Source organism: Chaetodon trifascialis, chromosome 12 (assembly GCF_039877785.1).
Source record: "Chaetodon trifascialis isolate fChaTrf1 chromosome 12, fChaTrf1.hap1, whole genome shotgun sequence".
Taxonomy (NCBI): Eukaryota; Metazoa; Chordata; class Actinopteri; order Chaetodontiformes; family Chaetodontidae; genus Chaetodon; species Chaetodon trifascialis.
This window is the reverse complement of record NC_092067.1, coordinates 24,187,334-24,201,533: the sequence shown is the minus strand read 5'-3', so window position 1 is coordinate 24,201,533 and position 14,200 is coordinate 24,187,334. Positions and strand designations below refer to the sequence as shown.

The 14,200-nt window shown below is 43.8% G+C and overlaps 4 protein-coding genes across 4 annotated transcripts; 2 read left to right on the top strand and 2 right to left on the bottom strand.

Moving 5' to 3' along the window:
* Nucleotides 1-1,222: 1,222 nt before the first annotated feature.
* osgepl1 (O-sialoglycoprotein endopeptidase-like 1) lies at nt 1,223-3,761 on the bottom strand. The gene is made up of 7 exons (XM_070975800.1): nt 3,294-3,761; nt 2,822-3,209; nt 2,526-2,730; nt 1,990-2,138; nt 1,755-1,885; nt 1,595-1,666; nt 1,223-1,497 (listed from the first exon to the last, which is right to left on the bottom strand). Exons 1-7 carry the CDS (start codon nt 3,494-3,496, stop codon nt 1,413-1,415), a joined length of 1,233 nt encoding a protein of 410 aa, XP_070831901.1. The 5' UTR covers nt 3,497-3,761; the 3' UTR covers nt 1,223-1,412.
* A 192-nt stretch (nt 3,762-3,953) lies between these two features.
* Nucleotides 3,954-9,177, top strand: adat3 (adenosine deaminase tRNA specific 3). The gene is made up of 2 exons (XM_070975801.1): nt 3,954-4,035; nt 6,965-9,177. Exons 1-2 carry the CDS (start codon nt 4,024-4,026, stop codon nt 8,033-8,035), a joined length of 1,083 nt encoding a protein of 360 aa, XP_070831902.1. The 5' UTR covers nt 3,954-4,023; the 3' UTR covers nt 8,036-9,177.
* On the top strand, nt 3,960-8,150 carry alkbh6 (alkB homolog 6). The gene is made up of 2 exons (XM_070975802.1): nt 3,960-4,035; nt 5,067-8,150. The coding sequence occupies exon 2, from the start codon at nt 5,072-5,074 to the stop codon at nt 5,774-5,776; it is 705 nt and encodes a 234-aa protein (XP_070831903.1). The 5' UTR covers nt 3,960-4,035; nt 5,067-5,071; the 3' UTR covers nt 5,777-8,150.
* On the bottom strand, nt 8,990-13,903 carry ormdl1 (ORMDL sphingolipid biosynthesis regulator 1). Its single transcript, XM_070975803.1, has 4 exons — nt 13,794-13,903; nt 12,263-12,442; nt 10,978-11,129; nt 8,990-9,922 (listed from the first exon to the last, which is right to left on the bottom strand). The coding sequence occupies exons 2-4, from the start codon at nt 12,434-12,436 to the stop codon at nt 9,787-9,789; spliced, it is 462 nt and encodes a 153-aa protein (XP_070831904.1). The 5' UTR covers nt 12,437-12,442; nt 13,794-13,903; the 3' UTR covers nt 8,990-9,786.
* Between the last annotated feature and the right edge of the window lie 297 nt (nt 13,904-14,200).

Sequence of the window (14,200 nt, the reverse complement as noted above, 5' to 3'; positions counted from 1 at the left end):
TTTCAGTGTTTTTCTATGATGGTATGATTTCCTGATCAATCAACTCCTGCACGTGACGTCAACAGTCTAATGTCGATGTTTGTTCTGTTTGTTCCTCAATAAAAACATTTTATTTTGTCATCATCAGATCAATTACTGGAGCAGCTCCCACCTGCTGTGTGCAGAGATGGAAGTATTCAGATCCTTCTCTGAAATAAAAGTACTAATACTGTGAAAATACTGCACTACAAAGTACTCAGAGTGCAGTAAAATGCTCCCTGTCAGTGTTTTTCTATCTGCTGTTTGTGGATTCATATCACTGCTGCATTTTACTGCTCATTTGAGCTCCTTTATATACTGTTGGTAGTTTAATCTACAGCAATACGTCATATTCTGTAAGATCATCATACATTTGCAGCCCGGCCGTCCTGTGAGAACCACGTATGTCCAAAAAGTTTGATGCGCTCAGAAAAACAGGCTGTTTTCAGCTTTGTGACGATGCATTTTCAGCTGATCCAAGAGGCTTTTTAAAGAGGTTATTCAGCTGATGTTTCTGTAAAGGAGCATTTCATCCTCAGCATAAAATGGAAATAGTCAAATGCAACTGCAAGTACCTCGAAATTGTATATAAGTACAGTACTTGAGTAATTGTACTTCGTAGTACCCCACCCTTGAGATGTACACACATGAACTCACCACTAGAGGGCAGTGCTTAGCCAATAACAAGCAAGTATGCGTCTCAGTGAGAAGTTGTGAAGTGTTTTCAATATGAGCAACAGCTGCTTAACCTACCAAGTATTTCTGCTGTTAAGGCTCTTCTGTCTTTACATGTATGTAGTACATTAAATGGCGTTCTGTATTAAAGGAGACGGTAAAACTTTGGTTTTAATATTTTGGTGATGATTCAGTAACAGAGGTCAGACTGGACTCACATACAAAGGAGGAAACACCTGCTTCCTTCTGGAAAATAGCTTCATCTCAGTGTTCAGGTGCTGTGTAACAGACAAATCAGAGTTCATGCACTCAAACTGAGGACAAGTCTTCATGACTTTCAGACTGTGAGCTCGCCCGAGATGTTTATTATACTCAGGTTGTTCAAATATTATATTGTCTTATTATTTATTAATGTGGCGTGTTCTAAAAACATGTTGCTTGCCACAACTCAAGGAACTTACCACGAAGTAAAGGTATGATCAGCCGCTTTCATTACGCTGAAATGATCACAGCAAACCAAAACACATTTCACTTTGATGGATTTTTATTTTTCATGTAGTTTTTTGAAAGGATGTTTTAGAAAACAATCAACTGAGATTTATAAAAACACATGAATTAATAAATAGCTGTTTAAAATGATTATGCACATACAGTATATACACTGAACAGGGAAAATGTCAGAGTGAAAAAGCATTTTTTGGTGCAGCACAGAACAAAACTTAGTTGAGGATCTTCAGCGTGACTGACGGCAGCTTGATGTCTGCTGCCTTCACGTCTGCTGTCATGTCAACTCCCAGCGGCGCCCTGGGAGCAAGCGGTGACATTAATCAGCAGAGCAGAAAAATCAAAGCAGAATTCAGTTCACTCTCACTGAAATTGTACGTGAGATCTTTGGACTTACTTTGCCTCATAGCAGACGTCCACATCTGGAGACAGTATCCCTTTCCCCTCTCTCAGGCGCTCAACACCGTTCCTGGTTAAAAAACGGATGGATCAGATTCTACAGAGAGCAAAATCATCAGATTCACTGTCGAAGCTCTGCTGAGCGTCAGTATGCACACCATGCTATCATCACTCCGTTGTCAGTGCAGAACTTGGCTGGAGGACAGAGCAGCTGCAGTCCTGTCTTCTCGGTGATGATGGTCAAAGCTTTGCGGATATACTGATTGCTCGCGACTCCTCCAGACAGCACCTGTCAAAGAAGAGTGCATGTTGAAATCTTCAGATTTATATTCACAATGTTATTAACTCCGATTCATTGATTAAATACAAGGCAAAGTGACGTGACGCGCTCACCAAGGTGGGACTGCTCGATGGCAGCAGGCCATTGGCTTTACAGAACAAGATGGCTCGGTGTGTGCGCTTTGCAAGGTGAGAGGCTACTGTGTGCTGTGTGGCAGCCGCAATGTCATTCACGCACGATAACAGCGTCCCCTGTTCTACACCTGCAGGGAGAAACAGACAGTAAGACATCCAATTTATCTGGACAGAGACGTTTCTGTCCACCTGTAACAATGAGGGGAACTGACAAAAAAGCAAAGCACACTTGTACTGAGCAGACATCACAGAGGTCTCAAACTCTTTCTTTTCATGCATTTTTTTACATTCATCTATTCATCCTGTGTTTTGTTCATCTATGAACTTTGATGTGTTGCACAGCAGACATTTTGACCTGTCATAGCAGGAAACGCACAGGTGAAGCTAAAAACATGAATGATTCCAGTGATATGCTGCGATGCTATGCAGCAGTTACTGTTTTTAGTTATACCTTATTGTCTGTGAATCTGTGCTCTGGTTCATGTGTTATGGTGGTCGTTTCTGTGTCTTCATACCTTCCTCTTCCTCTTTTTTCATTATCATCATTGTGACTTGAGTTCGTAGCCCAGCGAAAGAAAAGCAGCAGTCATACGTTTGTCCCATAGGTGTCCTGAAACGGAACTTCTTCCGGTCGCCGTCCTTTGCCAGAAGCTCTATAGCTTGTCCTCCACTTAGCGTGGAGCACTGCGGGTGCTTTGTGAGGGACAAACGTCTTGCCACCTGTGAATCCACAAAAGGCGATTTTTGATTGGTTTATAATCACAAACTGAATATGACGACCTATAACAACATCTTAGTGTTAAGATCTTACTTTATCCAGTGTGTCCCCTGGAGCCTCATCCAGAGAGTGGCCCAAAAGAAGAAAGTCATCGACTCCTCGTGCCACAGCAAGAAGCGAGTGACCCCCAGAGACGAGCAGGACCAGGAAGGGGAAGGGGACAGGCTGAAGCATCCTGACGGTCAGCGCGTGGGCCTCCATGTGGTGGATGGGGATGAAGGGCTTGTTGTGCCGCCTCACAAACCTCTGGCTGAACTCAAGGCCGACGCCCAAGCTCAGGGCCAAGCCGGGCTTCACCGTGGTGGCCACAGCTGACAGCTGGCTGGCGTCCACGTTGCTCCTCTGCAAAGCCTCCTGGACCACCCGCTCGATGTTTTCTCTGTGGAGCTGCTGTGCCACTGTGGGGATGATGCCACCCGTCCTGCAGCATTCAAGAGGGATGAAGATATGTCAAAGCAAAAGCACTTCAACATTAATCCTCATATAATACAGCTGTGCCACCCACCTGAGATGAACATCTTTCTGTGAATGTAGAGACTCTCCCAGTATTTCACCCGTCTCATCCAGCACAGCAGCTCCAGTGTCATCACAGCTTGTCTCTATGCCCAAAACCAGTCTGGAGGATGATGCTTTTCCAAATGGAGGACACCAAAATGTGTGCCTGAACTGTAGCAGCCTGTGCAGAGCTTTTACTTTTGTAGGGAACATGGTCGTGGATCCCCTATCAGTCAACTTTGAGTTAGAACAGTCTAACAACTAAAGGTGACCTCAACTCAGTTCCCATTGAATTTTAAAATCACAAAATTGAAAACCGGATGTCGCAAAAGGACACAGCATCACGTTAAGCTTCAGAACAACTAACCAAGAACAGAAAACACATGAAGTCCCCAGAGTTCAAAGCAGAAAGCACAAGTATACTCAGCCATCTGACCTCACTGCTATTTCTGTTAGCTTCCGTGTAGCTACGTCACATGTAAATAATTCCGTGCACCCCCAAGTTTGTGACTTTAGATTAAGAAGCTAAAAACAATATCAAAAAGATGGACTATCAACTTAACATTATAGCTGTTAAACTTATACTTTTAAAAAGCCAATAATTTGAAAAGAACTGTTAGAAAATAAAGCATGGGTCCGATGTTTTATGCTCTATGTTAGGGGACGTTTTAGTCTGCCGCACAAGCATGGAGTCGAGCGGCTAACCGGGCTGTTTGAGCAACACTTTCATCTAAGTGTGGATGTTGAAAGAGGTAAAGTTGATGTTGTGTTACTTATGGGTTAGAACTGATACGTTTTTAGTTTTGTGTAGATAGATAGCAGCGCCGTGCTGTTTGTTTTATAAACATGGCGCCGTTTAAGATTTTAAAAATTAACCTTTTCCTCTAGTGGGCTGTGTTGCCTTCAGGGACACCAGAAATGTCGAATTTCTTAAAAACGCCACAATAACCCAGGAATGAAATTGTATATTGTTGGGAAGACTGGCAGAGTTGCTGAGAGATTTACTGAAACATACAGTGTTTCATATAAAGGCAATGAGCTGATACTATATTTGATGTAACGCTAACTAAAATCATGCGTAACATACGAAGATCAGCGGTCTATGTCACAGCATCACCAGACAACTGTGACTTCAGTAATTACCGTTAATAGAAAGAAAACCACAAAAAAGTCCGAAGTCAAATCCGACCAAAAGCAATCTCATTGTGGATGGGAGTAACGTTTAATATCGTTTTTACCACTAAGAATAACGGCAAATACCATAACTTTAAACGCATCATTACGTCCATTTATACATGATTTTATAAATTGGGATTTTTCCAGTCGCAGTCTCTTTTTTAAAATGCCGAAGAAGAAACCAGTACTTGTTTCAGAGGTGTCCATGAGCTTGTCCTATCTGCCGACGCTCAGTTTGTAATGTATTCATAGTGTTGTAGGCATAGAGTTTATGTAAAGTGATTGAGGAAGCTAAAATGCTAATGCTAGCAACGCACACGGAAATGCCCTGGATCACATGGTAATATGACTGCTGCAAGTCGCGTCCTGCTGCTACCACATAGATTAGATTTTACAGTTAGTTCGTTACTTAGATAACCTGTATCCGATTTGAACGTGTCATATATATTTTAGACTATTTTAGTCAAATGACCAGTCATAGTTTTTCTACTAGTAGTTTTCAAACATGGCTGTGGTACACTTTACTCCCTGTTAGCCACCAGAGGCGAGGTTAGCTAGCTTTAGCACTTCTTTTTTTAACAAGCATTTCATGTTGGCTTTTCTAAAGGAGGCATGGAACATCCAGCTTATATTTTGGAGGAATTGAAGCAGTTTGTGGTAAATGATGCTCCACCAACAGTGTATTACATCCCAGATTTCATATCGGAGGATGAGGAGTCCTACCTTCAGCAGCAGGTGTATAAGTCTCCAAAAACTAAATGGACTCAGCTGTCAGGCAGGAGGCTCCAGAACTGGGGAGGGTTACCGCATCCCAAAGGCATGCTGGCAGAAAAGATCCCTGACTGGCTCCAGACATACTGTGAGAAAATTTCCTCTCTGGGTGCATTCAGCGGGAAAACAGCCAATCACGTGCTGGTGAATGAGTATAAACCAGGAGAGGGGATTATGCCCCATGAAGACGGACCTCTGTACCACCCGACTGTCACCACCATCAGCCTGGGCTCTCACACCCTCCTCGACTTCTACACGCCCATCAGCAGGCTGGAGGGCGATGCCCCGCAGACGGAGGAGAGCCGCTTCCTGTTCTCCCTGCTGGTGAGGCCTCGCAGTCTCCTGATCCTGCAGGATGAAATGTACCAGCGTCTCCTTCATGGCATTCAGCCCCGCGCCCAGGACACGCTCACGGAGAAGGCGGTGAACCTGTCTGCTGCAGGGGCGCTGCCAGGAGATACGCTGACCCGAGGCACCCGGGTGTCACTGACCATACGACACGTGCCCAAAGTTATGAAGACGAAGCTTTTACTGGGGAGGAAATGAAAGGACTGCATGTTGAATTTCTTGTTATGGTACTACATGCTGTGTTTGCTACGGACACCATCAGGCATAATATCAATGGGAATCTCCTCGAGGCTGCTTTATGAACTATATTCCACGTGTGTCTGCGATTGATTACTTCAGGCTGTGCTGCACCTCTGGAGATGCTGCAGCTTTTCTGGACATCATCAAAGCCGACGATACAGCGAGGATTACAACTAGAAAGAGTTAAAATCATGAATTCATCTCTTAAACATTTGAAGGGATTATGGGATCTCTGTCACAGATATCTATGGAACAAGTAATGACAGAATGGTGTCTTTAAATCTCTTAAAAGGATTATTCAAAAATGTTAAAATATTCCATTTATGATCCGAAAGCCAAGCAGAAGAAGAATATGTGCAACCAAATCTTTGATGTTTGCAGCTGATTAATGACTGTTATCATAATTCACTTGTTAAAAGTGGAATCAGTTTCTGTTGTAGATATAAAATTAATAATGGTTGTTTGTGTATGAAGTGTTGTCAGCTGTCACAGGTGTATCTGTAGTGGCAGATAAGAAAGAAGTGATTGGACTCAAATGCAATGATGTCTGTAGTCATTAAGAAACTCCACTACACACAGTTTGTCCATCAGAGAGCGCTCAGTGTTATTTTTCAGCTGAACACTGTCGGTCACAACTCTTTAATAACCAGATTTAAGGGTTACTTAAAAAATGAGATCGGGTTAGCCTCATAAATCTAGTATTGGTTGGACTGTAAATCCACACTGAGCGTGCAGATATCATTTAAATGAGCGTGTTTCCGTTGACACAGATGCAGAATCGTGTTGCATTTATTGTACAAATGAGCTGCACTGAATAATCTGCTATCAGAAACTGGAAGTGCATGAAATGACTGATCCAGTGTGTCACTTATTAATTAGACTGTGGATATTTTTTAAGGGTTGCCTTTGACGTTTGAACTGGCTTGTTCATGTTTTGGGTTCTAAAATCTGCCTTCAGTGTTTGGACGCTGATCTCTGCTAAAGAAATAAAATGATGCGCAGCAGCAGCAGCATCACACAGGTCTTCTGGGCTGAATAGACCAGTCTTTGTCTCGTTCTTTCACGACTGAAAGGCTTTGGCGTCATGTGCTCCGTCCTGAAACTCACTGACTTTGTTTCACTTTGGTGTGAAATCATATTTCGCAGGAGAACGCCAAAACAATGGAGCCACAGACGAAACGCTGGAAAGGGTCAGAGTGCGACGGCGACTCCTGGGTCGCCTATCCTGTGCTGTCAGATGAGCAGTCACAAGACGTGGAACTGGTGGAGGCGTTCGCGGCGCCCATTGTCAATAAGAAAGAAACGTCTCGACTGGTCCGGGAGCTGAACGGCCTCTTCCCGTTGAACGGCCTTCAGCACGTCAAGAGGGTGCGGGCGGTCAGGGAGGAGGACAGCCCTCATCCTCTGGAAGTCCTGCTGTGCCTTGTCAGCGACGCACCAGACACGAAGGTGGTCAGCATCGACGCTCTGCTCCCCTCAGATGGAGTCAGAAGTGACGGACTGGGTGAACCTTTTGTGGTTAAAGTCCCCGCGCGCCCCCCTTTGACCCGACCCCAGTTTGAGCTGGCGAGCAGACACTGGCCCACCTCCTTTCATGAGGACAAACAGGTGACCGTGGCCCTGAGAGGAGAACTCTTCAGTCCGCCTCAGAAGGCCAGGATGCACGTTTACATGACGTCTGCTTTGACTGCCGCCAAAGCAGGCAGCGAGTTGGGAATGGAGGCGGTGGGGGCCACGGTGGTCGACCCGGCGACGGAGAGAATCATCGCGGTGGGCCATGACTGCAGAGGGGACCACCCCCTTCATCACGCTGTCATGGTCTGCGTTGACCTTGTGGCTCGGAGTCAGGGCGGTGGGTGTTATTCTTTTGACAGATATCCTGCATGTAGATTCACATCATCAGAGCCGGACAGCGTCCAGCAGACCCCCGCTGCTGAGGTGAGCTCTCAGCCTTACATATGCACTGGTTACGACCTCTACGTGACCCGGGAGCCCTGCGTGATGTGCGCCATGGCGCTGGTACACTCCCGCATAGGTCGCGTCTTCTATGGGACGTCCTCCGAGGACGGTGCCTTAGGGACCAAGTATAAAATCCACTCGCACAAAGATCTGAACCATCGCTTTGAGGTTTACAGAGGAGTGCTGGGAAAGCAGTGCGAGGATCTGAAGCGCGTGGACGACCACATGAAGAGGGAAAGTTTACAGGAAAGAAGTTAATGTGGACGTTTCATCAGTGACTTGAAGTCATCAAAGCTGCAACGACGTGAATGAACAAATGTTTTACAAAACACCTATTTTAAATAAAGCCTGACTGATGTATTGGTATTGATCCAATATGAACACTCTTTATTTTACTGTTTTTACAGAACATAATGCAGAAAAAGATGCTTTGGGTCATTTATAAGTAGTAGTGTTGACTTTCCTTTAGGTGGACGTGTTTCACTGTGACACTGAAGCCTTTAGGTACATAAGCACAATAAAACTAATTTCTAAGAGAGCAGCTGGTGAGGCAGTTTTAAGTTTTAATCAGATGTTAAACTGAATTGTAGCTCTTAATATTCTGGATTTGGCTGCAGATTTTAATCCGGTCATTATCAGGCTGGTTCTTCACCTGCAGGAAAGGGAAGCAGCAGTAGACATGTGATATCGCCACCTACTGACAAAAGAAATAACGGCAGCTGTCATCTGGACACACGAGGCAGCTGCTCACATTGTTTTCTCTCACATCCTGCAGGGGATTTTACATCCAGCATGTGTTAACTGGAGGAGAATTTGTAAAGTTTGACAAATCAAGACTGGGGATTATTTTCCTTGATAAATGTGGTGCAAACGTTACCCTGTTCCTGTGCAGTCTGATGACAGACTCCATCACTGAGATGTTTTCTTGTGCACGGGTTCAACACCCAGTTTAGGGCAGTGTTAATGTCTTTCCTGAAAAGCCGAGGTTTGTCAGCGTCTGCTGTCCACACACTTTATGAGAGCAGCTCATACCAAAGGCAGGCTGTAAAATCTGTTCTGCTTTCATCTGAAGACTAAACCACGTGTAAGACCAGCCGAGAATCTCAGAGACTCCTCGGATTAACAGACGTTCCCAAAACTGTCATTACAATCCTGAAACCCTGTAATTATTGTGAAGCATGCAAAGCACCACATCATGAGAGCTGAACAGAGTGAGGGCACAAACATTTTAATAAGATTAAGAACAAGAAATCTCAAGAGCACTATGAGCTACGGCCAAACAAAGCAGGACTAGCTGCCTTGATGATAGCAAAAAGTCAGAATCCAAAGAGAGCAGCTACATGAATGTAAGTTCATCACAGCGACACTGTCGACCTCCCTCAGTAAACACTGAACCTGACAACAAGAATGTGTCTCATTTCTACATACAGGACAAAACATTCACCAAAAACTGTACAATGAAAAAAGCCTGCCCTATTTTGATTGAGTTACAAACGAGAAATGATTCACATACCAAGGAAATCATGCAGATACGGAGTATGATTCCATCCTTCACTCGACACCAGTAAGTTTGACACCCGTTACAAAATGAGAGTGTACCAATAAACGACGAGCCACAGGCTCCCACCTTTAGGAAGTAAACATCTTGGAAAAATACATTTGGGACATCTTTGTGGTTAGAAACAGACTCACTCACAATTTGTGTTGCCATGTGAATTGAGGGCAAAGACAAAATAAACACAACCAAAAGCCTCGCTGATGCCCGGGCCAGCCCAGGCCTACGCAGGCCAAAAATACATTATTAAATATTCACATAAGTTAGTAATGCATGTGGCATCCTGTCATCTACAAACCTACTCCTGTTTGTTTTTTAACATTTCAGTTTAAACCTGATATCTAAACACCAACTGTGACATTTACACAAACTGTACGACTTAGTACAAACATCGGCGGTACGGACGACACAGGAATTAACTTCTGTCGCTGTGAGGCACAGCATTTACAATAACTTAATACTTGTTGATGCCAAAAAGTCTCACTCCATGTAGCTGTGGCAGCTTGGGGATCAGGACGCTCAAAAGCGAGGCGGTGTTTATGACGAAGTGTGTCGTGTCGTACTTTGTGTAGAAGCTCGCCAGGAAGTATCTGTGGAGCAGAACGGAGAAGTGAACCACGACATCCCTCCAACACGAGACACATGCAGTCAGAGCTGTCTACAGAGGAGTCCTAAGAAACTCTGCATTTCCCTCTGAGTGCCTGATCCACAACATGTGATGCTGTTTTCATGATCCACACGTTTAAAGACAGTCGGCGTGAATGACCGGCAGCTCAGTCCAAACGCAACCTAGCTTGAGTGTAGTTTCCAACAGATCTTACATGCTGCTAACATTTGCAGTGTTGCACCAGCTGAAACACATGCTTAAATCTTTCGCCCACAGCAGCTGTGAAGTCCTCTGTAAAGTAGCAGCTGGCATGGAGCGCCGTTTGGAAAGGTCGGATGACTTGGAGGATGAGGAAGAGCCAATTATCGTGGCTGTATCGGCAACACGTTCTCTGTGAGAGTACACAAACTAGTCCTGTAATAGTACACAAACCAACGTCAACACTGCATTACAGTATATTAAAGCTGCTAAGATGACTGAATCTGACATTAGATGCTAATTTTAGTGTTGGCAAGCAAACATATACAATTTTATAACTTTTTAATTCACAGCTACTAATTTATAACAGTTGTAGACTTTCATTATGTGTTTTTTTAATAACTTTATGACTGAATCTGCCCAATAACAGGATAGTGTTAGATAACTGTGCTGTAGCTGACAGTTATCACCTGATCGCAATGCTTTGTCCTACTTCACCACATTTTTCTTGTCGTTTGGTGATTAACGTGGACGTAAACACTCCATTAAGAATAGTACTTTTCACTGACTGGCCACAGGAAGTGAAAGAGCATTTTCTGGGACAACATTTGGGTTAGTTTGAACTTTACGCAAGAGCAGCTCAGATGAACTTTAGGTCTCCATTGTGCAAACAAAGGACACAACCGTATTATCACTCTGACTGCTTTCAACACATTGCTGAGTGCGGACTCTGCACCCTGAAGAGACAACTTGCGAATCGCAGGTGCAACAGGATTTAAAAAAACTATAAAATGTCTCATCTGCAATCATAAACAGAATCACACAGTGTCTGATACGTACAGGATGATTGGGGAGATGGTGAAAAACTTTCTAGATGAAGTGAACTGCACGCCGTAGTCAAGCTGTTCCCAGTGTGTCAGAAGTCTGGCTTTTCCTTGGTCGGGGGTCTCAAAGGGTGTGCCTTTCACTGCATGCATAAACACATACATTCCCTGTCGAGACAAAAAGACAGCCGTGCAGTTAACTGCGGGCTGGACGGGATAAGGCCACAGCAGACAGATTCAGGGGAATGAGACTCCTGTTTTCATCCAGCTCCGTCTTAATGAGCTGCATGTCCAAATACATGAGCCACATTTTGTCACAATTCACTTGAACTTAGAGTCATAAATGACTGTTTGAAAGACTTCAAAATATACAGAAACTCTAATGTAAAAGAGCAGTCAGACCTTTACTGTTTTTGCAGTTTACAGTTTGCAGTGCCTCTGGCTGTAGCACAAAAGTCTGTGTTTACTTTCCTTTTGTCTGACAAACTAGCCAGAATAACACCCACTAACTCTGAGGTGCTGCAGGAGTTTTTGCGTTTTGGTCTGAGACGCAGAGCGTTTAAGGGATCCCGACTGAAACAACACAGCTCCTGCCTCGTGCTGGTGGTGCTTCATAAATCACATTCAAGAGGTAAAAAAACCCCCCAACAGACCCAGGACGGGACGACGCAGATTTATTGCTAAGCTAGCAGTCTCCTTTCCAATTACATGCATCTATGTCAAAACACAGGAATTCAGCTTTAAATGGAAAACCTGCATTACAGAGGGAGAAGTAATAAAACTAAAATGCTGACATAAGGCCAAGGGATAATCAGCCCACTGCTGTTGTATTGTGTGGAAACAATGGGCTATAGCTGACCTTAGCCATTACTGTTAATAGCCTTCAGTATTGGCTGTGATACACAATCTGTGTTAACCGCTTCGAGCTTGCACCACTTGATGATGTCACACACATCGACTTTGTCTCTTTGAGGCCAGTCATGTAACAATGAAAGGTCAGTTTTGTCTGCGGACCTGATGTGGACCGGGGAAATTATCATAATAGGTCACGCGTCAGGCTGCCAGATGGACAGCCTCCCCAAAATAGAGCATATCTTAACAAGCAGAGGCAAGGCAGATGCTAACAGATGCCAGGCTGTTCGGCTACACGAGCACGCAGCCTTGTGAGGCTGCAACTAACCAACTCTGTGGTATTCAAAATGTTATCTACAACATCCTTAGATCAAATGATCAACTGATCTGGAGTGATCTGCTGATCTGGATGGCCTAGTTTGATGAGCGACCGTGGCGGTGAGACTTACAAAGTTGTGGATGACATTAGTGAGAGTCCACACGACTGGCACGCTAAAGAAGGGTATGCTCAAGAGCACAATGTGAAGAATGCCAACACCAAGGGCGTAGGTCAGCCAGATCCCTCGGCTGTTCATGACCCGAGTGTTTGGGTTCACCTCACTGTGTGCCACACCCACATTCATTCTGGTCTGCGAACAGAAAAGATTTACATGTATTCACTCCACAATACACACTTTAAGGCAACATTTATGTTTTTTTCTTTCCTAACTCATAACCAACCCCTCATAATGTTAATAAAAAGTCTACTTTCAGCACTGGATGTTGAGCTCATTAGTGGGGGTCAAATATCCATTGTAGGTAATGCTTCTGGAGATTTAAATGTACTAGTTTTTCTGCTTTTCGGCCTTTTGCAGGTACTTCAAGGATTTTAAAATGACAGATCAATGGTAGCAGCAACATCCGTTAAGTGGACTTTGACATTATAATGATTATGATAATAATAATGCAAGCTCTGATTCCTGCAATCCTGGGACACTTTAAAGAGCCCCAAAAATGTTAAATATGCACTACCTGCAGAGGACTGCAGAAGCTCATTGTTTACAATTTTCTATATGGGATGCCTTTACTTGAAGAAGCAAATTACATTACTGTTACTACTACTACAACTGACTACTGTGGCACTCTCTCTGTCCTCCCTGCAAGTCTAAATTTGGGGGGGAAAAAAGATCTTGTGCAATCTCATTGAACCTTGTCCTCTGCTCTGATTAACTTTGGATTAAAGACAACGAACAGAGCTTAAATTGCAATCATTAAAGACTTTCACGTCCCCAGCAAGGCCCGACACATACCAACATGCAGCAAGCAGAATGCATTTTGACATCTGGTTAAAAACATGTATATATAGACCATGACTTTGACCCAAATCGAGCACTTACAGTTCGCCAGATAACTGCCAACAAAGACTGAACTGTAACATGAAGCTACCTGCTGCGTTTGGGTTACTGGTGCTCATTTCAGTCGATAGACAGATTCAAAGTTAATACATGAAGTAACTGACAGATGTACTCGGTCTGACAACAACACCATTTGCCTGTAGAAAGCTTGCAACGACAGGAATGGCAACTGGAGAGAACCCTTAGACAAGATTTGACTAAAGTTACTCACAAACAATACGTGCTTTGCTGTTCAAACCACTGTCAATGGCTTAGTCTATTTGCTGATTGCTTTTCGTAGCTACAGCAAACTGCACGCCTGTTAAAATACCTTGACATAAACAATTACTTAAAATCAAATTGATTATACCACAGTGTCTTAATGCAAACCGGTGTTATCTATTCTTTAATATCTATCTTGCTTTGTTAAATAGGTGTGTAAACATCAGACATCCATTGGACATGTTTTCGTCTCCAGTACATAACCTAGACCAAATCACCACTATTCCAAAGTTAGTCAACGTCATTACGTAAAAAAACACTAAGCAAAGCTCTGGGGCTAAAACTTTAACATTAAACACTCACACAACCAGCTTTGCAAACTTACAGGTAGTAGCGAGCAGTGGAGGTATTTATAGAAACAAACTGCTATTGAGAGAAACGGTTTATCTCCTTGTAGATGCGTGCGGTCCAGGAGCGCAGACAACACGTCGTAGACTGACCCCGGCGGAAGTAGACGTGGTTTCAAGGCATCTGCTTCAGGATATTTCATGCCCTGATAGTGACTTCTCAGGTTGTGTCCCGCCCCCAACACGTTCTACGAAACAATAGGCTCTGTTAGCATTTAGATTACCTGTATTTAAAATTAGGATTAGTCATAACCTAACTGCATTTGGTTTTAGTGTGGCATTCTTACCAGAAACTGGGCTTCTGAGTAGCCTGACAAAAACTTGTACCTGTCAGTGCACACTCAGGGAAAAGAATTGTCCAAGTCAATTTTTTAAACCCGCCCTC

Bases quoted from the DNA above. Each gene is read 5' to 3' on its own strand.
- osgepl1 (XM_070975800.1), bottom strand. From the start codon at position 3,496: ATGTTCCCTACAAAAGTAAAAGCTCTGCACAGGCTGCTACAGTTCAGG. The intron at 2,139-2,525 runs GTATGAAGACAC...TTCTCCCTGCAG, and splicing joins GAAAAAAGAGGAAGAGGAAG to GTGTAGAACAGGGGACGCTG. The intron at 1,886-1,989 runs GTGAGCGCGTCA...CTTCTTTGACAG, and splicing joins CATCGAGCAGTCCCACCTTG to GTGCTGTCTGGAGGAGTCGC.
- alkbh6 (XM_070975802.1), top strand. From the start codon at position 5,072: ATGGAACATCCAGCTTATATTTTGGAGGAATTGAAGCAGTTTGTGGTA.
- ormdl1 (XM_070975803.1), bottom strand. From the start codon at position 12,436: ATGAATGTGGGTGTGGCACACAGTGAGGTGAACCCAAACACTCGGGTC. The intron at 11,130-12,262 runs GTAAGTCTCACC...TTGTCTCGACAG, and splicing joins CTAATGTCATCCACAACTTT to GGAATGTATGTGTTTATGCA. The intron at 9,923-10,977 runs GTACGTATCAGA...TCTGCTCCACAG, and splicing joins ACCATCTCCCCAATCATCCT to ATACTTCCTGGCGAGCTTCT.